General features: G+C 35.5%; 1 protein-coding gene across 1 annotated transcript in view; it reads right to left on the reverse strand.

The window, feature by feature from the left end:
- Positions 1-25,210, reverse strand: part of STK3 (serine/threonine kinase 3) — a 192,811-nt gene that overhangs the window by 126,480 nt on the left and 41,121 nt on the right. Inside the window, exons 5-6 of the mRNA XM_084864579.1 lie at positions 17,193-17,357; positions 16,539-16,706 (exon numbers count right to left, since the gene is read on the reverse strand). Coding sequence (XP_084720705.1) covers positions 16,539-16,706; positions 17,193-17,357 — 333 coding nt within the window. The remainder of the gene's footprint in view (positions 1-16,538; positions 16,707-17,192; positions 17,358-25,210) is intronic.

The raw sequence follows: 25,210 nt of genomic DNA on the forward strand, positions 1-25,210 counted from the left end.
TGATCAGCCCCCAACATCCAAATCAGGGGCAGGGCCAGCAACCAACTGCCTTCAGCCCCTCCCCCTGGTCAGCCTAGCCCCCGATTGGCCCTCAACACCCCAACTGGGGGCGGGGCTGGTCGCCCAACCGCCTGTGGTCCTTCTGACAATGGGACCCAATTGAAGCAGGCCAGCCAGCCTCCACCCATGCACAAATTCGTGCACCAGGCCTTTAGTTGTTTAATAAGTACAGAGTTTTAGTTTGAAATTATAAAAAAGAAAAAAATTCTAGAGCTGAATAGTGATTATGGCTGAAGAATAATGTAAATGTATTTATAGTCACTTAAAAATAGTTGAACTGGTAAATTTTATGTTATGTATACTTTACCACAATAAAACAGGGGAAAACACATTAAAATGCTGGAAATGGATGGTGGTGATGGCTGTACAAAAATGTGAATGAATATGCTATTGAACTGTATACTTAAAAGTAGTTAAAACGTTACATTTCATCTTATGTTATTTTCCAAAAATTTTTTTTTAAAAGTTGGGTGAAGTATTTCAGTAATTAGTTTCACTCTGAATTAGTTACTTTTAGAGATCAGACAATAGTTGCTGAGAGGTTCAGATTATTTTATAAACAACTGAGCCACCTCTACAACTAAACAGCACTTCAAAACCAAGCATTATTGCCCTTCAGTGGTCCTGTTGAAATCTGGCAACCATATAAAATCCTATATGCAAATTGACTGAACGGAGGGACTACCGGTCGCTATGACACGCACTGACCACCAGGGAGTAGATGCTCAATGCAGGAGCTGCCCCCTAGTGGTCAGTGTTCTCCCACAGGGGGAGCACAGCTCAGCCAGAAGCCAGCTCATGGCTGGCAAACATAGCAGCACTCCCACCTCAGAAGCAGCGCTAAGGATCCCTCAGGAGATATCTGCCTACCGGTGTAGGCCCGTAACCCGCAGGCCAGGCTGAGGGACCCTCTCTTCCCTCTCCCCCCAGTGCACAAGTGTCATGCACCGGGTCTCTACTAATAGTACTTTATATTGATTCTGTGGCAGTAAGTGATGTTCAAGGCCTTAAAACTATTTTCTTTCTTGCCTGAAATACCCCATTCTCCTAATTTTTCTCTTACTCTCTGACCTCTCTTTCCTCCTTCCTCTAAACCCCAAATATGGGTACTTGTAATTCTACCCTTCATTATTTTGCCCCTCTCTGTAGGAACTTTTCAGAACTTTTCTTCTTACAACTTTGTAAAAAATTTTATAAATACAGAATACCAACAGCACAAAAGATACTAGAAGGGGTCAGGGAGCTGGAGAACAATTCCACCTACCCCAATAACTAATTAGCTGGCTATTGGAGGAATGCTTCCCTACTACACATGTATATATCAGTGTTCAAGGTTAAGAAAACCACATTTGTATTTTTTGGCAGATGAAATACATTTTAAGTGGGGGAAAAAACATTTACAATGTTTTCTTTTTTTAAATGATTGTACTGCTAGAAGGAAGTATCTAACAATCTGTTCATTATTAATTGCATGTTTTCTGATATGGTAATTATTTAGGCTTGATGCAATCATTCAGCTGGTTAAGACTGCTTACTGATACAAAGCAAAAAATAGTTTGTATAAATTGCAATGTAAATATCAGTTTCTTAAGGCTCAAAAACAATTTCCTCTAGAAGAGCAGTTAAAATTTTTATATAAAAACAATATATGCAGGGAAAAAAACAACAGAAAAGTATCATAAAATCCAACGAAAATGGATATAATAAATCTTAATTTAAAAGTTGTCAGAATACTTATAGTTTTTAAAAGTAAAATTTGTGATAATTAATGGATAGTAATTTTTGGTATGAAAAATTAAGACCAAAGATATTTTTGTGCATTTCAGGATTGTTGACTAGCAATGATTTCTATACCTAGGTTGTCCCCTTTTATCTTGGGGAAAAAAAACAAAAAACACGCACACTACTCATTTTAAACCTTTAACATAAAAGCAGAATGCCTATGAAATCATTTCATTTAACAAATTTCAAAAATATTTTATGGCTCTTAAAAACTTAAGAATATGGAAAAATTTCAGGATAAAGCATGAAATGAAAATTAGGAAAAAGTATGATCTCATGATTTTCCAATTTTGATTAAAAAAGAGTAAGTCCTTATGGACACACACACACACACACACACATATATATACACATACACACATATATATACACACACACACATATATATGTATATACACACACACACACACACACACATATATATACACACACACACACACACATACACACACACACACACACACACACACACACACACTAGAAGCCTAATGCACAAAATTCGTGCAAGAGTAGGCCATCTTTCCCCTGGCTTGCCAGCACCGGCTTCCCTCTGGCACCTGGGACCCAGGTCTCCCTCTGGCCGCCAGCAGGCACCTGGGACCTGGGCTTCCCTTGCAGTCCCAGCTTCATCCGGAAGGAAAGAAGGACGTCCAATCTAATTAGCATATTACATTTTTATTATTATATTGATAGATGTAGAAATATATATATATATGTGTGTGTGTGTGTGTGTGTGTGTGTGTGTGTGTGTGTAAAGTAAACAAGAGTATCATATATAAAATGTTAACTGTAAATCTCTAGGTAGAACAGTACAAGTGATTTTTATTTTCTTCTTTTTTGCTTTCTTTTTTTACACATTCATTCCTTTCTACAACAAACAATACATTTGTGGTTGGGCTTCCTGGGAGAATAAACTCTATTCCATTCAATTTTCTGCCTCAAATTTTGACAGGGGGGAAAACCCATCTTCCACAGCTACATAAATAGGTTTTGATGATTGATAATATTCTCATCTCATCCATCAATAAATCCTGTTAATTCACTTTCAAAATACACCAGAAACCAACTACTTTTCACTATCTTCACTGCTTCCAACATCCTTACCCAAACCACTATAATTTCTGGCTTGTTTTATACAAGTCTCCTACATTATTTTATTTAATCAGACCCTTATAACTCTTCAGGCTATTCTCATTTCACTTCTCCACTCAGAAATCCTCAGCAGCTTCTCATTCCACCCTTATAACTCTTCAGGCTATTCTCATTTCACTTCTCCACTCAGAAATCCTCAGCAGCTTCTCATCTCATCCTATATAATAAAAGGCTAATATGCAAATAGACCAAACAGCAGAACAACTGGAACAACCAAACAATGACATGTGCTCACCACCAGGGGGCATGTGTGGAAAATGGTGGGCGTCAGCCACAGTGGGATGGTGGAGCAGGTGAGCAGTGGCACCAGATCAAGGCAGGGCACCAGTTGCTGTCATCAGAGTTAGCCTCTGGTGGTTACTGAAAATTCTTTGCTCCTGCATGCTGCAGTCCCATCTGGCACTCGCACCTGCTGCTGGCACTGGCCCCACTCACACCCGCAGCCAGTGCCCAGTGCCAGTCCTGATCACTCGGCACCATTAACACATGAAAGCAGTGGCTGCCAGCCTTGATTGCCCTGAGGGCTTCTCTACCTCCCCTGCTCCTGAAGGGCGATCTGGGCAGCAGCTGCCGCTTGCACCTGCTCTGGTGTCGGCCCCAATAACTCCGCACCCGCGACCCAGCCAGCAGACAGGCGACCAGAAACTGTGGCAGGAGGGGCCAGTCAGGCTCCTGGAGGATGGGCCGAGACCCGCCCCTGTGCCTATCGCAGCCTCGCAGCCCACAGTTCCTTTCAAGGTGCATGAATTCATGCACTGGGCCCCTAGTTGAAAATAAAAGTCTAAGCATTGACTGTAACCTTCAAGCCTCCATGATTTGCACACTTCAACTTCAAGCCCATCAAATTGCAATCAGATGCCACTACCTAGTATATTCTGCATCCAGATAGCCCCATTTCCTGCAAGTTTTGATGGAAGTGTCATCTTCTCAGTGAGGCCTTCACTGGCAATCCGAGAACAATACACCTCAACCACTCCATCCCACCTTTGAGATTTCCTAACATGTTTCCTTCCTTTTTTTTTTTCTTCTATATATAGGACCTATTACTATCTAACATGATATTATCTCTCTCTTTATCCTATATAATAAAAGGTTAATATGCAAATTTTCCCCTCAACCAGGAGTTCAATTGGGAGTGGCCCCTCCCCCTGGTCAACTCCACCCCCAATTGCCACCCTCACCCCAAATGGGGGCTGGGCAGGTTGGCTAATGATCAGGGTGGGCCAGCTGGAGTCCACCCGTGCATGAATTTGTGCACTAGGCCTCTAGTTAGACTGTAATTTAAAAAAAAACTTTTTATTTCTGCATCCTCAACACCTGGAATAGTCCTAACACATAATAGGTGCTCAGTGATATCTGCTGAAAGAATGAATAAATGCATTGCTGTGTACAGCCCAATATTCCCAGTCATAGTAATAATTGGCTCACTGAAAGTCATAAAATTATTACTATTCTAAAAATCAGTACCTAAAATGACTTTACAGAGGGCTAGAATGGCTGAGGCTAATAATGTAGTCATATTTTTTCAAGCCTAAAGAGGACCATCTAGGATCTTCCCTCCAAAATTTAGGAATAAAATTGTGACTTGATTTGATATATGAAAGGAACTCTGGAATATAGATCACACTGCCATTATTGCTGATAATAAAAAGTAAGCAATAATGTCTAAAACCATACTGCTACTCTTCTAAGTTTTCCACTAAAATATTCAATTCCAGTCTATGAAGCTGGATATAAAACTTTCCTTATGTATAAACAAAAAACAAGCTGAATCTCATACTACTATGCACCTGAGTATCTGTTATCTAAGAGATCTTGGGATACTTTATAAACATCAATCAATGCTGTGCAATGAAAGCTCAGAAGGACTCGGCAATTAGATACTGTGAAAAAATGAAGGCAATCAGAAGAAATACAGTCCATGGTGGCAGTGACACAAGCTAAGCAGGAGGTATGGATAATCTGGGTAAGTGCCATGGAAAAATAAATATCATGATTGGACTTGAGGCAAATGGAAACAGTTCAAATTGGCTTCATACAGTACTCTGTGGAACATATGATGTCCATATGTCCATTACCAACAAACTAAAACATGGAAAATAACAAAAGCCAATGCTGTGATGGCTATAAGAACACACCCAATGCCAGTCTCTACCACACCACAGCAGCCTAGCTTACTGCAGCTGCCAGGTAAGTTGGCTAAGAAGTCAGAAGCAATAAGAAAAGAAGAGGGGAAAGGCCTAACTAGAAACGGTTCTCTTTCCCTACACAGAAAAAAGCTGGGATCTATACTAGAAAGTAGAATGTGACCACAATAAAGGCTGAAACGTAAAGCACTTTTTTTTTTTTTTTAAGTTTCCAAAACTATAAAGTACTTCAGCATTAAGGAGGCCAGCATTTTATCTAAAAGTACGAATGATTTAATATCCAAAGAACTAAGTTCCGTAAGAATAGAATGGACTAACATCCAAGTTTTAGAAACTGCCAACGTGACCTTTCATGTTGGAAATATATAATAGAGAACAAAAACAAACTGACCATCTTTTGGGAAACCTGGGAACCCATTATACTTTACGTCAAGTCTACAAACTTTCTTTCCATATTCTCTGGTTCCCAAAATGATTTCATCGTTGATAGAAAAGCAGCGCTTAGGCAAAGGTCATGAAGGACCAATTTACACAGCAAAGTCAAAACTATAAAAAAACCTACAAAAACCAATACTGTCATTTTAGAATCTATCTGGTGGCCCTGATCTTTTCAAGCAATCAAAACCAGATATCCCCAGTCAGGTGAAGTGCATAGTAAATATAACTTCAGCTCTAATCCAGAAATATATTGGTTGTCACTCACTGAAACTATATAATAATAAAACCCAGCAGTTAAAAATACGTAACTATTTTATAGTAAATATCAATGTCATTCCTGTTTCAACCTGACTTCCCATTCAACCCCTAAACCCCCAAACTTGAAACTAAGTACAATTTCTTGAGTAGCTGGAGTGTGGTTAAGGAAAGGAAGCTACGCTTGTTTGTATGGAATCTGCCATTTCCTCCCTGCCAAAACACTTGTTTAAAAAGTCATGTAATATTTCTATTAAATTGTAAATGCAGCCGACAAGGAAATGGCCTACTGGCAGTGTATTACCTTTGTGGCAGTGCCAACAGGCCTACAGCAAAATAGTGCACATGATAATTTCAACATGCATTCCCAAATAACAAAATTGTGCTCTACATAAATACCACAGAACCTGAGCGAGATCCAGAAAAAGCAATGGGAAAATTTGACCAAGCTTTCATGCTTGCCTATATCAATTGTATGTCATAACTAAAGCAAAATAGAAAAGCATCTACATATGTCCAAGAAGCTTGTGAAGTTAGATCATATAACCCTGGGAAAACTATTGCAACTTAAATCTGTGTATTTCTTGTTAACCACTGTAACAACTCACTAATAAAAATTAAGAAAAACTGTGGGTATCAAATGAACCAAAATGTACTAACTATGTACAATTCCTTAAAGACCATAATGCAACTTATTAACAGGAACATATGTTCAGTATAAGCCACAATTGTTATGTTAAATTACTTCTCCCTTTGATATCATTCATTTGATTACAGAATTTAAAAGATTCTCAAACCTTCCAATTACAATGGTGACCTTCAGTATGTAAGTCACTTACTGCAATGCTTACAGTCACCTCTGATCATTTATCCCTTACCTTTCATTACATAGCACAACTACATGTAATTAGGCTATTTAAATGATCACAGATGTAATAAAGATGATTGTATTTATGTAAAAGTTTATTGAAAACTAAATTAACATAATCAAATCATTAATCTGTGATTAATATAGTCCTCTATAGACAGCTACAGAATTCTATTCTGCAAGAATGTAACTAATATTCATATATTTTAAAGTCAGCCTTATTGATCTTCATTTTTTTAAATGTCTCTCCAGCCATAATTTCAAAAGTCAAATTTGCTGTAGATAGCATTTCCTCCAAATATTTTAAATTTTTAAATGTTATACTAGTACACTTGAAATTTCAGTCAATAACTGCTTTCCAACCTCCCAACACATACACTGTAGATATTTGTCTTCTAAAATAAATGCCAGCTAAGGTCTAAACAGTTTCTATGGCTGGTTTAAAAACAAAACAAAATTTAAGTAAGATCAATATAGTAAGCCTATACACATGCTGTTAAAATGTAAGTCTTCAACAAGCCTTAACAATTATATCCCACTGGTGTCTGGATGCACATCTGTGGAGTGAGAGGGGGTCCCTCCGACAGGTGGGGTACCTCAACCTGGCCTGTGGGATAGGGCCGAAACCGGCTCTCTGACATCCCCTGAGGGGTCCTGGAGTGAGAGAGGGCGGTTCTCGGGTGACACACCCCAGAATTGGCCTCCCTCCTCTCTGGTACTGGGGTGTATCACACAAAAACCGCCATTGCCAAGTCTCTGCAGTTCAGCAGCTCCTGCGTTGAGCGTCTGCTCCCTGGTGGTCAGTGCATGTCATAGCTACTGGTCAGATGGTTGGATGGTTGCTTAGCCTTTTATATATATAGATTAGCAAACCAAAGCTACTGTCCAGAAGCCAACACTTTACAGTGCTCACACTAGTCTTTCTGATCTCCTTCAACAAGGGAATAGGATCTAAAGTACAAAAGAAAAGGTACATGGATTATATCAATTTAAAATTTAAGACAGGCCTTTCAAGTTGTATTTGGTTACTATTTACTTACTTTCATTTCTTAGTTTATTTCACTAACTCTTAAACTATTATAAATACAAAATTTATTATTGTAAGAAAGAAGAATGTAAGCTTGCCAGATTTCACTATTAACACCTGAGAAGTATCTTTGAGCTGGGAAAGGGAACTGAGCATATAGTGAACAGAAATATTTATTGGATGCTCTTATGTATAAGTCAATCTGTTAGGTTCAATTAGACACACAAAGCTGAAATGAAACACACCTAGATTTAGTAAGGGAAATAAGACTACATAATAACTAAGATAATACACAGTAAGTTTAAAAGTGCCATAAGAAAGTAAAAAAAAAAAAAGGTGATGTGAGAATTCAGATTTTTTTAAATCAGTAGAATGAGGAACTTTGGACAGTAGCTAGCAGATCTAAAACGATCCTTTCCAGAAGTAAAAGAATATTTGGGGGGAGGGGAATCATAGATGCCATATACATACATATTTAATCTGTCCCCAGAATAAAACACAGAACAGTGATGTGCTGTGATCAAGTACACGGTAAACAAAACCTAAATATGCAACATAATAAGAAACTTCCTTGAGGGTCATTGATTTTGAGAGTCACAGTTTTCAATCTTTTGAGTCAAAAAACCCTTGTTTTAAGGAGTCCCTATTTTTTATTTAATAAAAATTCTGACCTCTAGTACCAGAAAAATCCACAACTGCACAAACACTAATATTTAAATGCAAATTCTGGGGGTCCACTAACTCTGAATTGTTTGCCACAGAGAAAGCTCATTCTACTCTCCTTTGAATCACAGTTTCCATCACGGGGCCGATCTATAGTGAAAATGAAGCAGAAAACATCGTATATCAGTCTGATCTGAGGTTAGAAAAGAGTCAGTCCACTTGTATCTCTGTCCTCATGGGTTCACTGTTTCCATATTTTTTTTTTTTTTTTTTTTTTTTTTTTTTTTTTTTTTTTTTTTTTTTTTTTAATTTATTTATTTATTTATTTATTTATTTTTTTTTAATAAAGGCTGAAGAAGTCATCTCAGCAGCCACAAGAAGGGCTTAAAAGCTGTCAGCAACCTCGCTTGGCTGGCAACAGACTCCTCTGGGTACTGTGTAAAGTCCCAATATCTCCAACTCTACTGGGTCCCCTAAAACAACATCAGATGATGTTAAAGCAACTGATCCTTTTCATACCCAAAAGCTCCTTAAGTGGCGATGGCAAATATTATTAACTAGGAACTCCCTGCAAGAACTTGAACTAAATTATTGTCACTATGTGAGATTTGAACAGTAACTTCATAAGGCTACTTAATGTATCTATATAGCTACCATTTTATATTTACTGCTCATTTATGGAACTCGCAGAAATCGACATATGAAAATGCTTTAAAACTAATTCATAGATAACAAAATTGTTTCAGGACTTGAAGTAAGAACTTCTAAAGCCTGATTTAGTGATTTTTTTTCTCTATAATGCAAGTTACAAACTAATACTGATCATGGAATCAACTGAACAGATTTGAACCACCTATATTTTTAATGAAACAGAATAAAAAGAGAGACAATGAAACATGACTCTGATAGAACAGAAATCAAGGCAGATTACATAGTAAAGATAATACTGTTTTATGTATTATGTAGCAGTTGTGTGTGCACACAAAAAAATGGGTCAAGTGTGAAATCTATTCAATACTGTGAACACAGTCAAAAGAGCCTGAAATGAAATGCCACCTTATAATAATTAATAAATCAACTTAAATGGTCTCCTTTTAAATGCTCCCACGCAAATACAGAGAAATATTGTCTCTGTCAGCATCCCACATTAAAATCTTACAAAGATGTATTTTAGTGTAATTCTTTCTCAATGATTCTTACTGTAGGCAATACAGTACTTAATAAAAATGTCTCCAAAACTATCATTTATATTCATGTAATTTGTATGTCAGTAGGAAAATGATGATTGTTTCCTCAATGGTAACCAAACAAAGCACTTGGCAACATCAATAGTAGTAAGGTTTGAATATAAATTAGCAGTGGGAATTTATCTTCCCTGTAAAACCCTCCGGGGTCACCTCAGCATGCTCAACCAAGAGAAGCTGAGATCTGTTCATACTGTTCTCCTCCTTGTTCATCTCTTCAAAAATAATAATTCCAACTGGACAGAAATATGTTGAAACTGTCTCTGTAATAAACCTTAATCCCCAATTTAGGGGTTGGAATGCTTAGTGCTCCCACATGTATTAGGACCGCAAGGCAGAAAAACCTAACTTTCAAATAGAGTGAAAAACCATATGTTCTGAAAGTAGTACTGAAATGATCCAATTTGCCTACTCCTTTAGATCCTTGGCTATTTCTGATCTGAAAGTGTGGTTAGTAGAATCAGGTTATCACCTAAAAGAATCCAGCAGAAAAATGTAGGAAATATACAGGAAAGCATAAAGGCAATATGAAAATAAAGGAAAGCTAAGGTGGGAAGAGGGGTATGTAAGCATTCATGTCCAGTGGGGGGAACAAAGGAAGTAAATGCAGGAACGAGAAGAGGAGAAAAAAAGAAAGATGAGGATACATTCAAGAAAAAAACACAAGTGATATATGAAATGACAAGGTAATAAAATTCTCACCTATAGCCACAGGATCCCATGTAATCTGTATCATATGTACATATAATTGAATAAAGTTATAACGGTGTATGTATGGTCTTATATTCCAAATTTTATATATATATATATATATATATATATATATATATATATATATATATATATATATATATATCTACCCCTATAGAGCCACAGAATTCTAACATAAGAATTCTAGTTTGCACTGGACTCAAAAGTTCCAAGAGAACAGGAAACATGTCTCTTCTGCTTACCACTACATCCTCAAAGTCCAACTGGTGCATGACAAATGTGCACTAAATATTTATAGAAAGAAACAAAGGAGAGAGGAACAGGAGTAAAAGAATACAGAAAGAAAATGTCAGGGTACTTGTCTTCAAAAACCAAAAATCCATAGTTAAATGACATTTACTTTCTCTGATGTGAATAAACCAGTGCAGAACAGCAGAAACAACCCAACTGACCCAGAGTTTGACTTCCCTGCCTCCACATTAAAATATGCATTTCTTCCATTTTTAACATTAATACTAGATCAATAATATTTTAATATTAATGACTAAATTTTGTGTGAGTGGTAATCGTTATATCCTACCATAAAAATGTACACAATTACATGGCACATAAGGTTCAAGAGTGTTAGTCTCATTACGAAGGTGTCATTAAAATTATTTTTTAAAATACTATCAAAGAATTTAAAATGCTGATTTACAACTATTATACAAGTTCAGAACACATTTATTGCATAAAACAAAGTAATATATGGGTGGGCAAGAAGGTTTATAGTTGTATGGAATAACATATAATACAAGAATAGGTTTACTCACAACTGTAAACCTGCTTTTGCCCACCCCTTAGGATATAATTAACTACAAATAAGTAATCCTCTACTTGTAGACCTAAAAGTTATAAACAGAGAGTGAAAACTATCTGACCCAAAGGCCTCCCAAAGGACTACCAATTGGGGTGCTTAGGTTTGATGGAGGGATACAGTGATGGATATTTAGAAAAAGGATGCTAGTCACTCATTTCCTGATTTTTTAAATAATTATATTTCCTAAGGGGGTGAGGAACCTGCTCTCCACAGAAGTCTGTGGTTAACTGAATTCAAAATTAAATTTTGTTTAATATTTTATTTATTTAACTTACTAAAATTAATTTGGTGACTTCATATTTAATTTGTAAAAATAAACTGGGTTTTAATAAAATTTGTTTCAGTTAACATTTTGAGCAGATATATTTACTTCCATTTGCCATTACTCATTAATCTTAATCTAACAGCTGGAAAAAAATTTATAAGCACATTTTCAGTCCTCTGTTTAGAAAGTTTTACATATTTTAGTGTGTACTTCATCGGTGTCCTTCACTACACAGATACTATGACTATCTACTGCAATAAAGACTTGATTTGCATAAACTACAAATGTTTCTTTTAAAGAGAAAGTTCTATCAAAACCAAAAAATTTAGTTCATCCCTTGCCATCAAACAAATCCAGTATTTTTAATAGCTCTTTTTATTAGGAAATTCCTCTTTGAATATTGATACTCTAAATATCTCTTATTCTCTCTCAGGAATGATTAAAGTATCAATATTTGATAAAATGACATACTAAAGGCACGTAAAACAAATTACCTCAGCCTTAACACCTTCAAAAGACCCATTCTCAATTAACCGCCAAGTTCCAACTTAATATAATTACTTTCCTTTTCTAATTTAGAATCTACTTTGAGTTTTCACATCCCTTTGGCTCTGATACTCGAAATATATGTCTTTCAAAAGCTTAATCAGTAAAAAGCACAATGTTAACTAGTGACTATTCAGGCAGTAGCAATTCCCTGTAAATTCTTGCTGGCCTAAGCAAGCAAGGTTCTCAAGCAGGCCTGGAGAATGGACATACTCAAAGGGTGGTATGTCTGAAAAAATACTAGGAAACCAACTCCTAGTTCATTCAGTCTTGGGAGTCAGCATCACTGTTCTGGAGTTGTTCCTATTTATATAGATCTAGAGGGCAGGCATAGCAGAAAGAGGTACATCCTAGAGAGAATGGCCAAGGGTAATTTCAGATAGACTAGTTAGGATCCTTACTCCAATTAGGCAATATCAACAGTGGCTGGACACGCCACCCCACCTCAGGATGTGGAGGTGAGGGAAGCTGGCCCCCAACATCCTAACTTAGCCTCCTGTTCTAGATAGCCATCTCTATGCAGTAAATTGTATTATATCCTTTAGTTATATTAAAAGAACTAGCTTTCTTTAACTCCATCAGTTGTAGTAGTCTTTCCGTCAATCACTTCTTCATTCTATTGTGACAACTTTGTCAACTACTGGTTATCTCATAAGCCTATATTGCTACCAAAAAGTAAATGGGGAACAAAACACACAAAAATTAAATCTGTCTATATTTCCTTCCCCTCTTGAACAAACTCAGAAGGCTTATATTTTAAATTAATAATTATAATGATGATATAATATGATTGATAGAGTTCTTATTTTTGCTGGCCACTCCTCCATTTGCATACAGATGTGATATACCTTGAACAGCACAGGTTTCAACTGCATGTGGATTTTCCTCAATATGTGAAATTATTTCCTCTTCCTTATGATTTTTTCATAACATTTTCTTTTCTCTAGCTTACTTTTTTGTTAAGATACAGTATAAAAAAAGATACAGTATAAACACTATAACATACAAAATATGTTAATCAACTATTTATTTATATGTGTTAATCAACAATAACCTATTAGTAGTTAAGTTTAGAAAGAATCACAAATTTTCAACTACATCTAAGCCCCACATTGTTTCAGGGTCACCTGAAAACACGGAAGATATTTTTTTGGTACCTTGGCAAGAACATGGACTAGCTTGAGCTCATATCTCAGTGCTGCCACTTAGACGTTGTGTCATCTCAACAAATAACATAATCTTTTAAATATCCACTTGATCCAACCCACTCATTAAAATTATTAAAATATTTATTTTACTGACCTGTTTAAGAATAAATTTTAATTTAAAAAGAAAACTTCAATATTTCACTCACTGATCAGAGTTTGATATCCTACCAGCTTTCTTATACCTTAACTACAACTTTATCCGCTCTCTAACCTCACTGAAAAGACTGATATTCTGAATTAATTGGTGTGGGGTAGGACTCAGGCACCAGAAACTTTCCAAAGCTCCCCAGGGAACTGCTATGCAGCAAAAGTGAAGAACACTGTCTAGCTCCTTGATCCCTGCATTTCCTTATACTCTCCTCTCTAGACTATACCCCATTGGTAACCCTCAACTATCCTCTGAACAGTATTCTTAAATGCACTGTAGCCCCATCCTTCTAAGACACTCATTCATTACAACCCAAACCTGGGGTCAAGACCATAATGCACTCCATTCCATGGCTGAGCATTCCTAGAGGCAAGCCAAGAATGATAACACTACAACCTCCACTTTCCATCTTTAGCTGGGACTTCACCATCTTGTTTCTCTCTTCCTCAGCTTTCTTTTATGTTCCCATCCACTACCACCCTGACCCTCACCAAACTGTTCAAACTTTGATGAAGCAGTAAATATTGTTAAATTTACTGATATCTTTTTAATATTCTTTGTGACAAAATGGGAAATACACATAATGCACATGTGCTCCATGCAGAACAATACTTATTTCAAAGAAAAACATTTGTGTGACTGAACGGCAAGCCATAGAAGCTGTAACTATTTTTTCAAGGAACACCAATTTCACTTGAAAAAATAACTGACAAAAAAACCACAGCTATTCAAACTTGGTTATCTGACAAGACATTTTCTCAAAAATGAACCAAGTCAATTTATCATTTCAAGAAAAACCGTAGTATTTGTTTACAATGATAAAAATCTGAGCTTTCAAGTGAAGATTCAACTTTTGGAAAACTTCTATCTGCAAAGTGATCTGGATAGTTTCCCAAGACTTGCAGTTCACAGTATAATTTGTAAGGTAGTTCACAAACATAACGTAAGTTAAATAATAACAATTTACATAGCAACTTAAAACCATATGGTGCTTAGAAACGCATAAGGCAACACTTGATAAAATAGCCAAAGAACTGTAGAGTCAAGAGTTATTTATACACAAACTATAAAGGACAAAAGAAATCAACTTCGTAACTATCAAGGAAGAGTATACTAGAAAATAAAAACTGAGGTGGGACTTAAAAAATGGGCATAACTTCAATTGGTAGAAAAAAAGTGAGGAAGGCATCCTAGAAAGTCTGATTAAAAGATAGATTAGATAGATAGAATACGAAGAGATATAATACCTTCAAATATATTCTTACTATTTCATATTGTTAAATCAAACTGTCAAGTGACATTTTACGATCTTGGAAAGTAGGGCCATATATTACAATGCTTTGCTATCCACTAGAGCACATGTGTCAAACACATTGCCCGCGGGCCAAATCCACCCCGCCAGGCCTTGCAATGTGGCCCGCACCGCGCTGTCATCACTGCACTCTGCTGTCAGTTTACAGTTTATGACATTGTCAGTTTATGACTGTTCAGTAAACCATTCGGCCCGCGATTTAGGCTGGATTTTAGATTTTGGCCCCTTCTCTGACTGAGTTCGACACCCCTACACTAGAGAGACTATTTGAATGGGAAAATAAAATTTATACAAGGAGGAAGCAGAACAGTAACAGTCTAAGTCCTGGGATAAGTCCCAGCTCTGGCACTTAGCTAGGTTGCCTTGGGTAATTTCGTTTACCTCACAAAGTCAAACTCAAATACACCTAGTTGGAGGATCACCCTAAAATCATTCTAACTAAAAGTACCAAAGATAACTAATATAAGAGAATCAGATAAGGAATGAGAATCAATATTATGCTGACCTTGTACATATTTTTCAAGTTATTCAACAAGTTCATGTTGTTTTTATTTTTCATCTTAGCAAAGGAAGTAGAAGAGGATAATACATATTTTACACCACTGTATTACTCAAAAAACTCTCTGTAAAGTGGGAGGAAATTTATTAGTATTTTAGGCATAGTGCACTGTACCTTTATTATTGAAATTCAATCCGTAATGACATTGCAAATCAGAAATAATTACAATTTATTCATTGCAAATCAGAAATAATTACAAAATATCCAATTTATTACAGTATATCTTCTCAAGATATACTAAGATACTGCATTATTTTTCCTCCCAACTACTTACTTCACACGTTTCTCCAGTCACCCGGACACCATCTTCTCTCTTTACACACATACACACACACACACACACACACACTCCTCTCTCCCTTTCTTTCTTTGCCCTTCATTCTAATATCCCTTCTTCTTGAGGTGACTACAGCCACTAGGGGGCAATAAGTTTACAAAGATAAATAAACTAATCTATAATAAACTGAGATTCACAAACTAATAAATGTAAAAACTGTATTATCACAAACCCTAAAGCATAGGCAATTAGGCTTGAATATGCAAGGTATGTACTTCAAATTCAAAAATTATCCTGGAAAATGTGTTCATAGAGCATATAACATTCAATAAAAGAGACATTACGTTTTCTCACTAAACACTAACTAAAGAAATAAGATTAATTTACTAACAAGTACACAGCGATATCAGAAATCAAAATTTTAAAAATGCTGCATTAGCCTCAGACAAGAGAAGAAAAGGGGGAGAAACAAAAACACAAGACAGGCACCCTGGCCGGGAGGGAGGCTCAGCTGTTTGGAGCGGCATCCCATGATTCCGGTTGGGCACATATGGGAGGAAATGTTTATCCTACCCTCTCCCCCTTCTGAATAAATAAACATATTCTACGGTGAGGATTTAAAAACAACAACAGCAGAATTTGTAAGGTGAGTAGAAAAGATAAAACTGATTTCTTCCAATACCTCCACTTCTCCATTGGAGAAGACAATGAATTAAAGAATGTAGTGAACTTACCAACTCTTTCTTCTATTGAAAAAGTCAGGGAAATTTTACAGGTATATCTTGTGGGGAGGGAAACAGTATTGTAGAGAGCATATATAGTTTTCACTTCTTTTCTCACAATTAAGGATGTAGAAGAAAGTTAACTGTCACTATTCTTTGACAGCTAATTTTACCATTTTTGCACAGAACATAAATTCAGATGAACATATTTAACTTACTTTATATTTTTACACTGACATCACAACACTGCAATGCTACAGCATTGACATTTTTAGAAAAACCATCATTTTCTTACCCTCATTGGATGAATATCAGCATAAGGCGGTTTTCCTTCAGCCATCTCTATCGAAGTAATGCCAAGAGACCAGATGTCAGCCACACAGTTGTAGCCTATTTCTTGAATTACCTCAGGAGCCATCCAAAATGGAGTTCCTATCACAGTATTGCGTTTTGCCATTGTGTCCTGCAAAAACATTACGTAGTCATAAATACTAGTACAAAAATACTGAGGAATCTGTTCGCCAGCATACTCTTAAAACTATATATATGAAAGCCTCAATACTGTAGATTACAGATGAAATGGACTATTTTTCCTAAAATTTCAGCTAGTTATAACATGACAGATTTAAGAATTTTATATTAACTAAAATAACTGAGTCCACAAGTAATTTACCTCCACTATCGTCATTAAAGACAGAACTATAACAAGGGAAGTTACATAAATTAACCCATGTGGCTTTCCTTTTTGAACACTTAATCATTTCAATGATTACATATATTTTCCTATTTGTTCAACATTTCTTAAGTTGTAAATAAAACTAATAAAAAATACTCTAATTATAACAATGAACTTACACATTTCTTTCCATACCCCCAAAAAGTTATTAAAGTTTAGACATTATCAAACCGACATATAAGCCAAAAGTATTTCCAAAATTATTACACTTACTGTTAACTGACCAGCCACTCCAAAATCAGCCAATTTTGCATGTCCTTCTGTATTGAGAAGAATATTTCCAGCTTTTATATCTCGGTGTATTTTTCTCATAAAGTGTAAATATTCTAGTCCTTTCAAAGTGGATTTAAGAATAGTTGCAATTTCATCTTCTGTTAACTGGAAAGAAATATTTAAAAACCCTGATTGAAATACCGCTTACAAGAGAGCAGGGTAATAAGCACTCCTTTCTGATGACCATCGAACCTCCAGGAAAAGGCTCCAAGTAAAAGTCTGAGAACCTCTTCTGTTTCTTTGATAATCTTTGTCATTCTAATTACACACTTTACTAATGAAAGAAAATTTCATCATTAAATTTCTCCTTTCTTCAATATTATAAATGTCATTCCTAAAGCACATAACATCCCCCAAATCAACAGGACCCTAAGATACCAGTGTCTTCCACATCTTCTAACGATGAGGTAGCAATACTGCAGCTATCTGTCCTGAAAAAGTGAATTCAGACTCTCTTCCCTCTGATGCTTCCTATTCTTTCTTCTTTAAAATAGGGCACTTTTTAATAAATCAATGTTAATCTTTAGAGAGACAGAAAGGGAACGTGCCCTGACCAGGAATTGAACAGCAAGGAAAGATCACAGCCAACCCACTGAGCCATACCCACCAGGGCACAAACCCATTCCTGATGAAAATAAAAACCAACAGCTTTACATAAAGCAGATGAAAGGTGAAGGGTGGATTGCCAAGAGACTCCTTCATGAAGTACTAAAAACACTCCTCCTACTTCTAGCCAGGGCATTCCTCACCCACCCACACCATGGATTTCTGACCCTAATAATGAGAACTGAAAAAATGAACACGTCAGAGACAGACTAGGAAAATGGAGACACAAGCTTGAACAGACATTTCTCCAAAAATATACCAATGGCCACACATAAAAGATAGATGTTAAACATCATCATCATTTGCCATTAAGAGATGCATATCAAAACTCCAACAAGGTACCACTTCATGCCCACAAGGATGGCTATAATAAAAATAAAAACAAATAGAAAGCTGTGTTAGCAAGCATGTGAAGAAATTAGAACTCTCATACATTGCTGGTGGGAATGCAATATGGTACAGCACTATGGAAAACAGTATTTAGTTAGTCAAAACACTGAAAAGAAAAGTTAAACATAGAATTACCATATGACCCAGCAATTCTATTTCTAGTTATACACTCAAAAAAATGGAAAACTGGTACTCAAACATAAATGTTCATAGCAGTACTCTTCACAATGGCCAAAAGGTTAGTAACAACTGAAATGACTATCAACAAATGAATGATTAAACAAATTACAATATATACATACAGTGAACTATTCAGCCATAAAAAATGAAGGAAGTACTGACATGTGTTATCCTGTGAACTGACCTCAAAAACATTATGCTAAGTGAAAGAAGCCAGATCTAAAAGGGCATGTATTTATGATTCCATTTACATGAAATATGCAGAATAGGCAAGTCCACAGGAAAAAGAGCAGAGTGGTGGTTGCCAGAGGCTGGGGAAATGGTTTGAACAGCTTAAAGGATGAAAATATTTTATATAGAACTAAATAGAGGTGATGATTATACAACATTGTCAATGCGCTAATACACCTGAATTGTTCACTTTTAAAAGGTTAATTTTATGTTGTGTTAATTTCACCTCGATTTTTTAAAGCCCTGACCATATTAAAATCCCTAAGCAAACTGGAACATGGCTTATATTTGCATATGACATCAACATATAATATCATAACTATAGTATACATGACTATGTGTATGCAGTACTTTTGAATAATGTGTTAGCTTTGGATAAATGTGCTTTCTTCATTAAAAAAAAAGAAAGAAAAAACCTGGACCTCCTTCTGTTAACTCCTAAAGTGTCAACTCTGCCTCACCCTTTTCAAATTAAAACACCTTATGGTAATTCCAAGCCATCTCTTAATCATACACTCCTCAGTGATAATCTAAAAATCTTACTTGATAGATAATGATCCAGAATGCCAGTTACTCATTCAATAAATATTTACCAAGCAACATCTACATGCCAGAAATTACAGCAGTTGCTGGGGATAAGGTAGTGAACAAAACATGAATTGTCCTTGCTCTCACAGAGCTTACTAGGGGAAGGAATAATTTGATGATAATTTGATTTAAAAAAAAAAAAAAAAAAAAAGAGTGTAATACAAGCTTCCATTCAAGATGCCCGAAACCACATCAAAATTACAAAAACTAAGAAGTATCTTTCAGAAGTGCCTGAAGTCTAGCTAAACAGAAATCCTACAACTGAGGACAAAAAGAGCCAAATCAAGTAGGATAGGAGGGGCACAGGCGCGGGCTGGGCTGGTCCTACATTCACGTGTGGCAGTTAAAAGTCAGGAGAGGTATCTCAGCTGCGGAGGTTGTAAGGAGAGAAGATTCCCATCCACACCAGGCCCCCCATTCCAGGGTTCCAGTGGCAGGAAGAGAAGGTCCCACAACGTCTGGCTGTGGAAACCAGCAGAGATTGTGGCTGAGTGAGACAGAGGGTGCTGGAGTTACAGGAGTGCCTCTTACAGGGGTCACTTAATATTCTGCCCTCATCAAAAAGTGATGCACCATCCAGTCATTCATACTAATACATGGATACGTCTTGATTGAAAATTATTTGTGCGATGGTAGTATTTTAACAATCCACTTGAATATAAAGGCTCAACTCTGGTATCTGTACTTTAAGACTTTTAACTTCAATTATTAAGTGAAAGGTTTCTATCCCTCAATAAATAATTTAAACAATAACCAAATGAAGAAATATTTTCTACAACAGATATCTTAAATTTTTATATTACTTTACAAATATAAAGGGTATTTTATGTGACTCACAACTCAATTAAGTAAACAGAAACATTTTATAGATGAGGAAACAATTTAGAGAAATTAAGTGGTCTATCAGATGTCACACTACTGTAAAATGACAAAGCCCACGTTTTCTGGCTCTACGATCTGTACGTCTATTTGCCAGATGTCACAGACATAAATGTATGAACTGGTCTCAATATAAGAAAATAGGGAGTGGTCCAAGAGTGATATTCAAAATATTTGGCAATCAGTAAAGGCAATGTCTAATGAGAACAGTAGCCAGCCATAATACTAATCAACCAGAACAGCTACCATTGGTCAAGAACAGTAATAATGGATAGCAGCCATAACAAGTAGTAAAATAATACCACGTAGGGTGCTTATTTCATCTCAGCATTCAAATTTACATCATTTTAAACTGTGTACCAGTCAAACAAAACAAGTATACCGATTAATGAACTCTGCAAGTAAGAAGACTCACCTGGCCCGAAAAATAACCTTAACTGAGGACATGATAGGTGGCTTTCTGAGTATTTTATTGAAAACACATATTTAATCCCACTAACACAAACACAAACACTGATCAATGATTTAAATATTGTAAAAATATTTAAATAAAAATATAAGAAAATCAAAGTACCAAATCAGTAGGTAGGAAGAATAGTTTATAACAAAAAGCAAACAAAGAATTATGAGGATTTATAAGTTTTGTCTATATAAAATCTGTAAACTTAGATCTCAGAAAAGTATTCAGAGCAAATATAGTAAAATATTTTAATGTATAGAATTAGTTAAGACTATATAGAGTTCACATAAATCTTCAGAAAAATAATCAAATCCCAATAAGCAAACAGGCAAAAAATGAACACACAATTTACCAAACTAAAAATAGAACTGGGTAATATACATGGAAAACATTAAACTGCACTAATTATCAAAGAAAAGCAAATTAAAACAATGAGGGATCAATTATAAAATTATCCCATATGGGTCACAATGTTGCTGAGTACTAACAGCACATGTGGCAGACAGGAAGAGTATAAGCCATGTGTAAAAATGACCTAAGAATGCACAATTATTTTCCAAAGGCTCTAGATAACATTCATTCACTGAAAGAAGCATTTATTGAGCACCTAATCTACGTTCAATTAAAAAAATATCTAGTAAACTAGTATGAACCACAGGTGACAGCAATTAATTTGGAAAGGAAAAAGGAGTGGCATTTAAATTGGGCTTTGAATTAAAAAAAAAAAAAAAATTCACTGTCCAGAAAAAGGAAAAACTACCAATATAATAGTGAGGAATTGTACTCAGAAATCAAGTAAGGCCCATTTTCTTTAAAGTATGAAAAATGATAAAAAATGATAGGCCAAATTTCAGCCTTCTAAGTGCCAAAATGCAGGTAAATCTTATCAGATTTTGAGAAATAAATGTTTACCTGGTCTCTCTGAAATATCAATAGTTGTAAATGAACTTCGTATAAAAGCAATATATATATATATATATATATATATATATAGACATTTAAGCCACCCTACAAGCATTTTGTATGACAAATGGAGAAGACTGAGAAAGGAAGGAGACAGGAATTTGAATTGGACAGGACTCAGAAGGCCTTGATCTAGATGTTTATTTCATATATTTTAGACTCTTTTTTGTTTTAAAGAAAGGAGGGGAGGGAGAAAGGGAGCAAAGTTTATGTCGTCAGCTGACCATCATTTTCCTAAATACAGTTTTATTTCTCAAACAACCTTTAAGTGTTTTTAAAAATTCATTTACATATAAACACAGCCAGTTACCAAGAATGGCTTGATTTCTATTTCACAACAGAAAGAACTGCTTATACCCAATAGTATATAAAATTTAAAGGAGTATCTTTTTCATTTCTATAATTAAGACTTTTCATCACTTCAGATAGACCCATATCCAACCATATCAAAATGGTCAAGTTTATACTGAAAACATCTAGGGGAAAAAGAAAAAAAGAAAAAGAAAAAAAAAAAAAACACAGGAAAGAGGTTCTGCTTTTATAGAAGGAGGCAATGTAAGTTTTCAGTCCTAAGATGAAAAATTAGACCCATTCTCAACCCTCAGCTAACACTTCTTTTAATGATATCTATCAAGAATCCTTTCCAATGAAAACTTTTAACAACGAAGAATTTCATTTGTGTATTTAATTAGGTTGTTTTCAATACATTACAGGTTTCACTTCTTCCACTGTGCAAATAGGGTAATGTCATTTTAAAATCATTTGAATCACATTTTATAGTCTTAACAAAATAAATAAATAAGTAAAAGAGGGTGGGAAAGAGATAATAAACCAAGAGTGAAGCACTCAGTAATCAGGGATAAAAATGAGACTTTATAGCTGAGCTAATATATTAAAAGACGGAAGTCTACATCTGGTTCCAATACTGGTATGAATTCACTGGCAAATTTAAAAAGAATCTCATTGTACAAAAACAAAAAGATGGTTTTGATAGGCTTCAGTCCTCTGGTTACTTTTGTCTCTAGAGTCATATGATTAGTATAATAATATGATACATTTAATATGTCTCTGTGTATATGGTTTTGATAAAAATGGACCCACCAACTTGTCTCAAGGGCACATGCACAAGCTATTTTAAAATACACATACTGCCCTAATGTTCTTATGTCAGTAAAAACAAATTGATGTTTTTTAAGTTCATACAAAATTTAAAACTTTCACTTTCTAAAAATGAATATTTGACAATCTTAGCTACACTTAGCTTTTGACATTATTTCTGCATATAAAGTAATGCATTGATTTTATGCATAGTGTCTATTATATATTAAAAAACAAAAAAACAGAGGCATATTTCATCTTTTCAAGTGCCTGAGACAGAGAACTATGGATATTTCATTATAAAATTTTAAGTTTCAACTTTCACAATGACTTTTCATAAAGTCTTGAAAACCATTTGATCAAAATTCACTAATACAGTCCTTACACAGTCTTTTAAGGCCTAGATAAGATCTTGCCTCTTTCAAGAATCAACCTGTATATTCCCCGAGTCAGGATTTACCTATCAGTGATGCTAATGTTAACATCAACAACAGCTTAGATTTACTGAGTTTTTGCTATATCAGCCACATTACAGATATCATTTCATTAACACCTGAACACGACCGTGGGAAGTAGGCAGTAACAAGAATTTACAAAGAGCTTGTACACTGCCCTGGCCTTCGTGGTGCTCAGAATTTAGCAGCACAGGAACAAAACATTACAATACTAAGTGATACCTGCAACAACAGCACTAGCTATAGGACACTCCAGGACAGCAGTTCCTAAAGCTGATTGTGCACCAGAACTAGTATTCTTTAAATGAAGTTCAAGCCAGGCCTGGAATGATGCAGTTCCTGCCAGCCTGGATGATCTCACCACCCAGTTCTCCCCCACTCTAAGAAGCCTTCACAGAGCAGGTGACTTTTGAGCTGACTCTTGAAGAATGAACAAAGTTCATCAGGTGACTAAAAAGGAAAGAAAATACTAGGAATGTGTAAAGGCAAAGGGCATTAAAATGTATGAAATCCAGTACTACTGAATAGTTCTTTGAATATGGGGAAATAGTGCAAAATGTGAAGGTAGATTAGGGCCAAATTCTGCTGCCTATACCTACAAAATCTTAAGTGGAAAGATCTGATCATATCTGAACAACTCTGACAGTAGACTCTCAGCCAGAGACTAAAATTAGGAAGTTCAGTATGGAGGATATAATAATGAAATCATTATAGTAGTAACAGTAATAGTAATTGTAGTAGCAGAAGCAGCAGCTAGTCGTCATAGTAGCTAACATTTTGTAACTATGCCCAAAATCCCAATGGAGATTTCTGTGGTGGAATTAATAATAAACATCTTAGGCAAAATTAGACAAAATTAGAGAAGATGAAGTAGGCAGAGCATGTAATAAAGAAGAAAGATACCAAAGGAAATTCCATACTTCTTTCATAATTCAAACTCAAGTTGCCCCAGCATTAAAAAAACAAAACAAAAAACATACAGCTTAGGTCCTCTAACCCAATAATTTTTCACAATCTATGCAATGACCATAACAACACAAGTATGCCAATACATATGCACAAATATTTTCTGCATTGGTTATAAAAACAAAAACTGAAAAGTTGGAATTTATTTTTTCCAAAGTTCTTAAAAAACATACACACATTATGTACACACACAGAGAAAGACCTGTAAATATTGAATGGGAAGAGAGCTAAGATATAGCAGACGTTTTTTTAAAAGGCAAAGAATAGAACCCCACATATAGTATAAATCCCTTGTATAAAACAACATATGCAGACAGGTGTGCTGAAAGAAGCCACAGGAAACTGTTAACTAACATTACCCAAAGGAAGTAAAATTTAGAAATGAGTGGAGACACTAAGTTCCTCTTTTGTACCATTTGGAATTTTTACAATGTGCTCTTATTACTTTTATTTTTTCCTTACTTTATATAAATATAAGGGGATGGGTTTATATATTCTGGTTAAAATGTATAGAGAATTGTGTGAAATAATTTTCAAAGACTTCCATCTAAAATTGCTAAAATTGAAGAACTGAAATAAAATTATTTCTAGATAATTTTCCATTACTAGAAAATTAACTTACACATATTTCTTAATTTTCTAAAGTTAAACTGGACTATACTGGATAAAGCACAATGAATTTTAGTATGTGTTTCTAATACTAGAGAAGATGCACTATTTCAACAAATATAAAATTCTTAGATCACTACTAAATAAAAACTACCATTTCTTAAAGTTTTAGCTGTAATAGTAATAAAATCACAATTTACATTTGTACAGGTTACAAACTGCTCAGACGCTCATCTTTGTTCCTCCCAAGAAAACACTGAGGTGGGTAAGGAAAGTAACACGATATCAGGTCCATTTTAGGATTAGGTATCTGAAATTTAGAGGAGTTACACAATGCACCCAGGGTCACAAAGCTACTAAGTAACAACCCAGGGGCTGACGCTCTCTTCTGGTTCCACATTCAGGAACCATTCTTTCCACTGCCCCTCATTGCTCCCAACGACCACCGCCATGGTGCGCTAAGGATCAGGCAATGACAGGCAGTCTGCCAGGAGAAGAACGTACAATTTAGAAATAAAGTGCATGAAAGTAGG

The sequence above is a fragment of the Pipistrellus hanaki genome (genome assembly GCF_964339955.1).
Source record: "Pipistrellus hanaki genome assembly, chromosome: 17".
Taxonomy (NCBI): domain Eukaryota; kingdom Metazoa; phylum Chordata; class Mammalia; order Chiroptera; family Vespertilionidae; genus Pipistrellus; species Pipistrellus hanaki.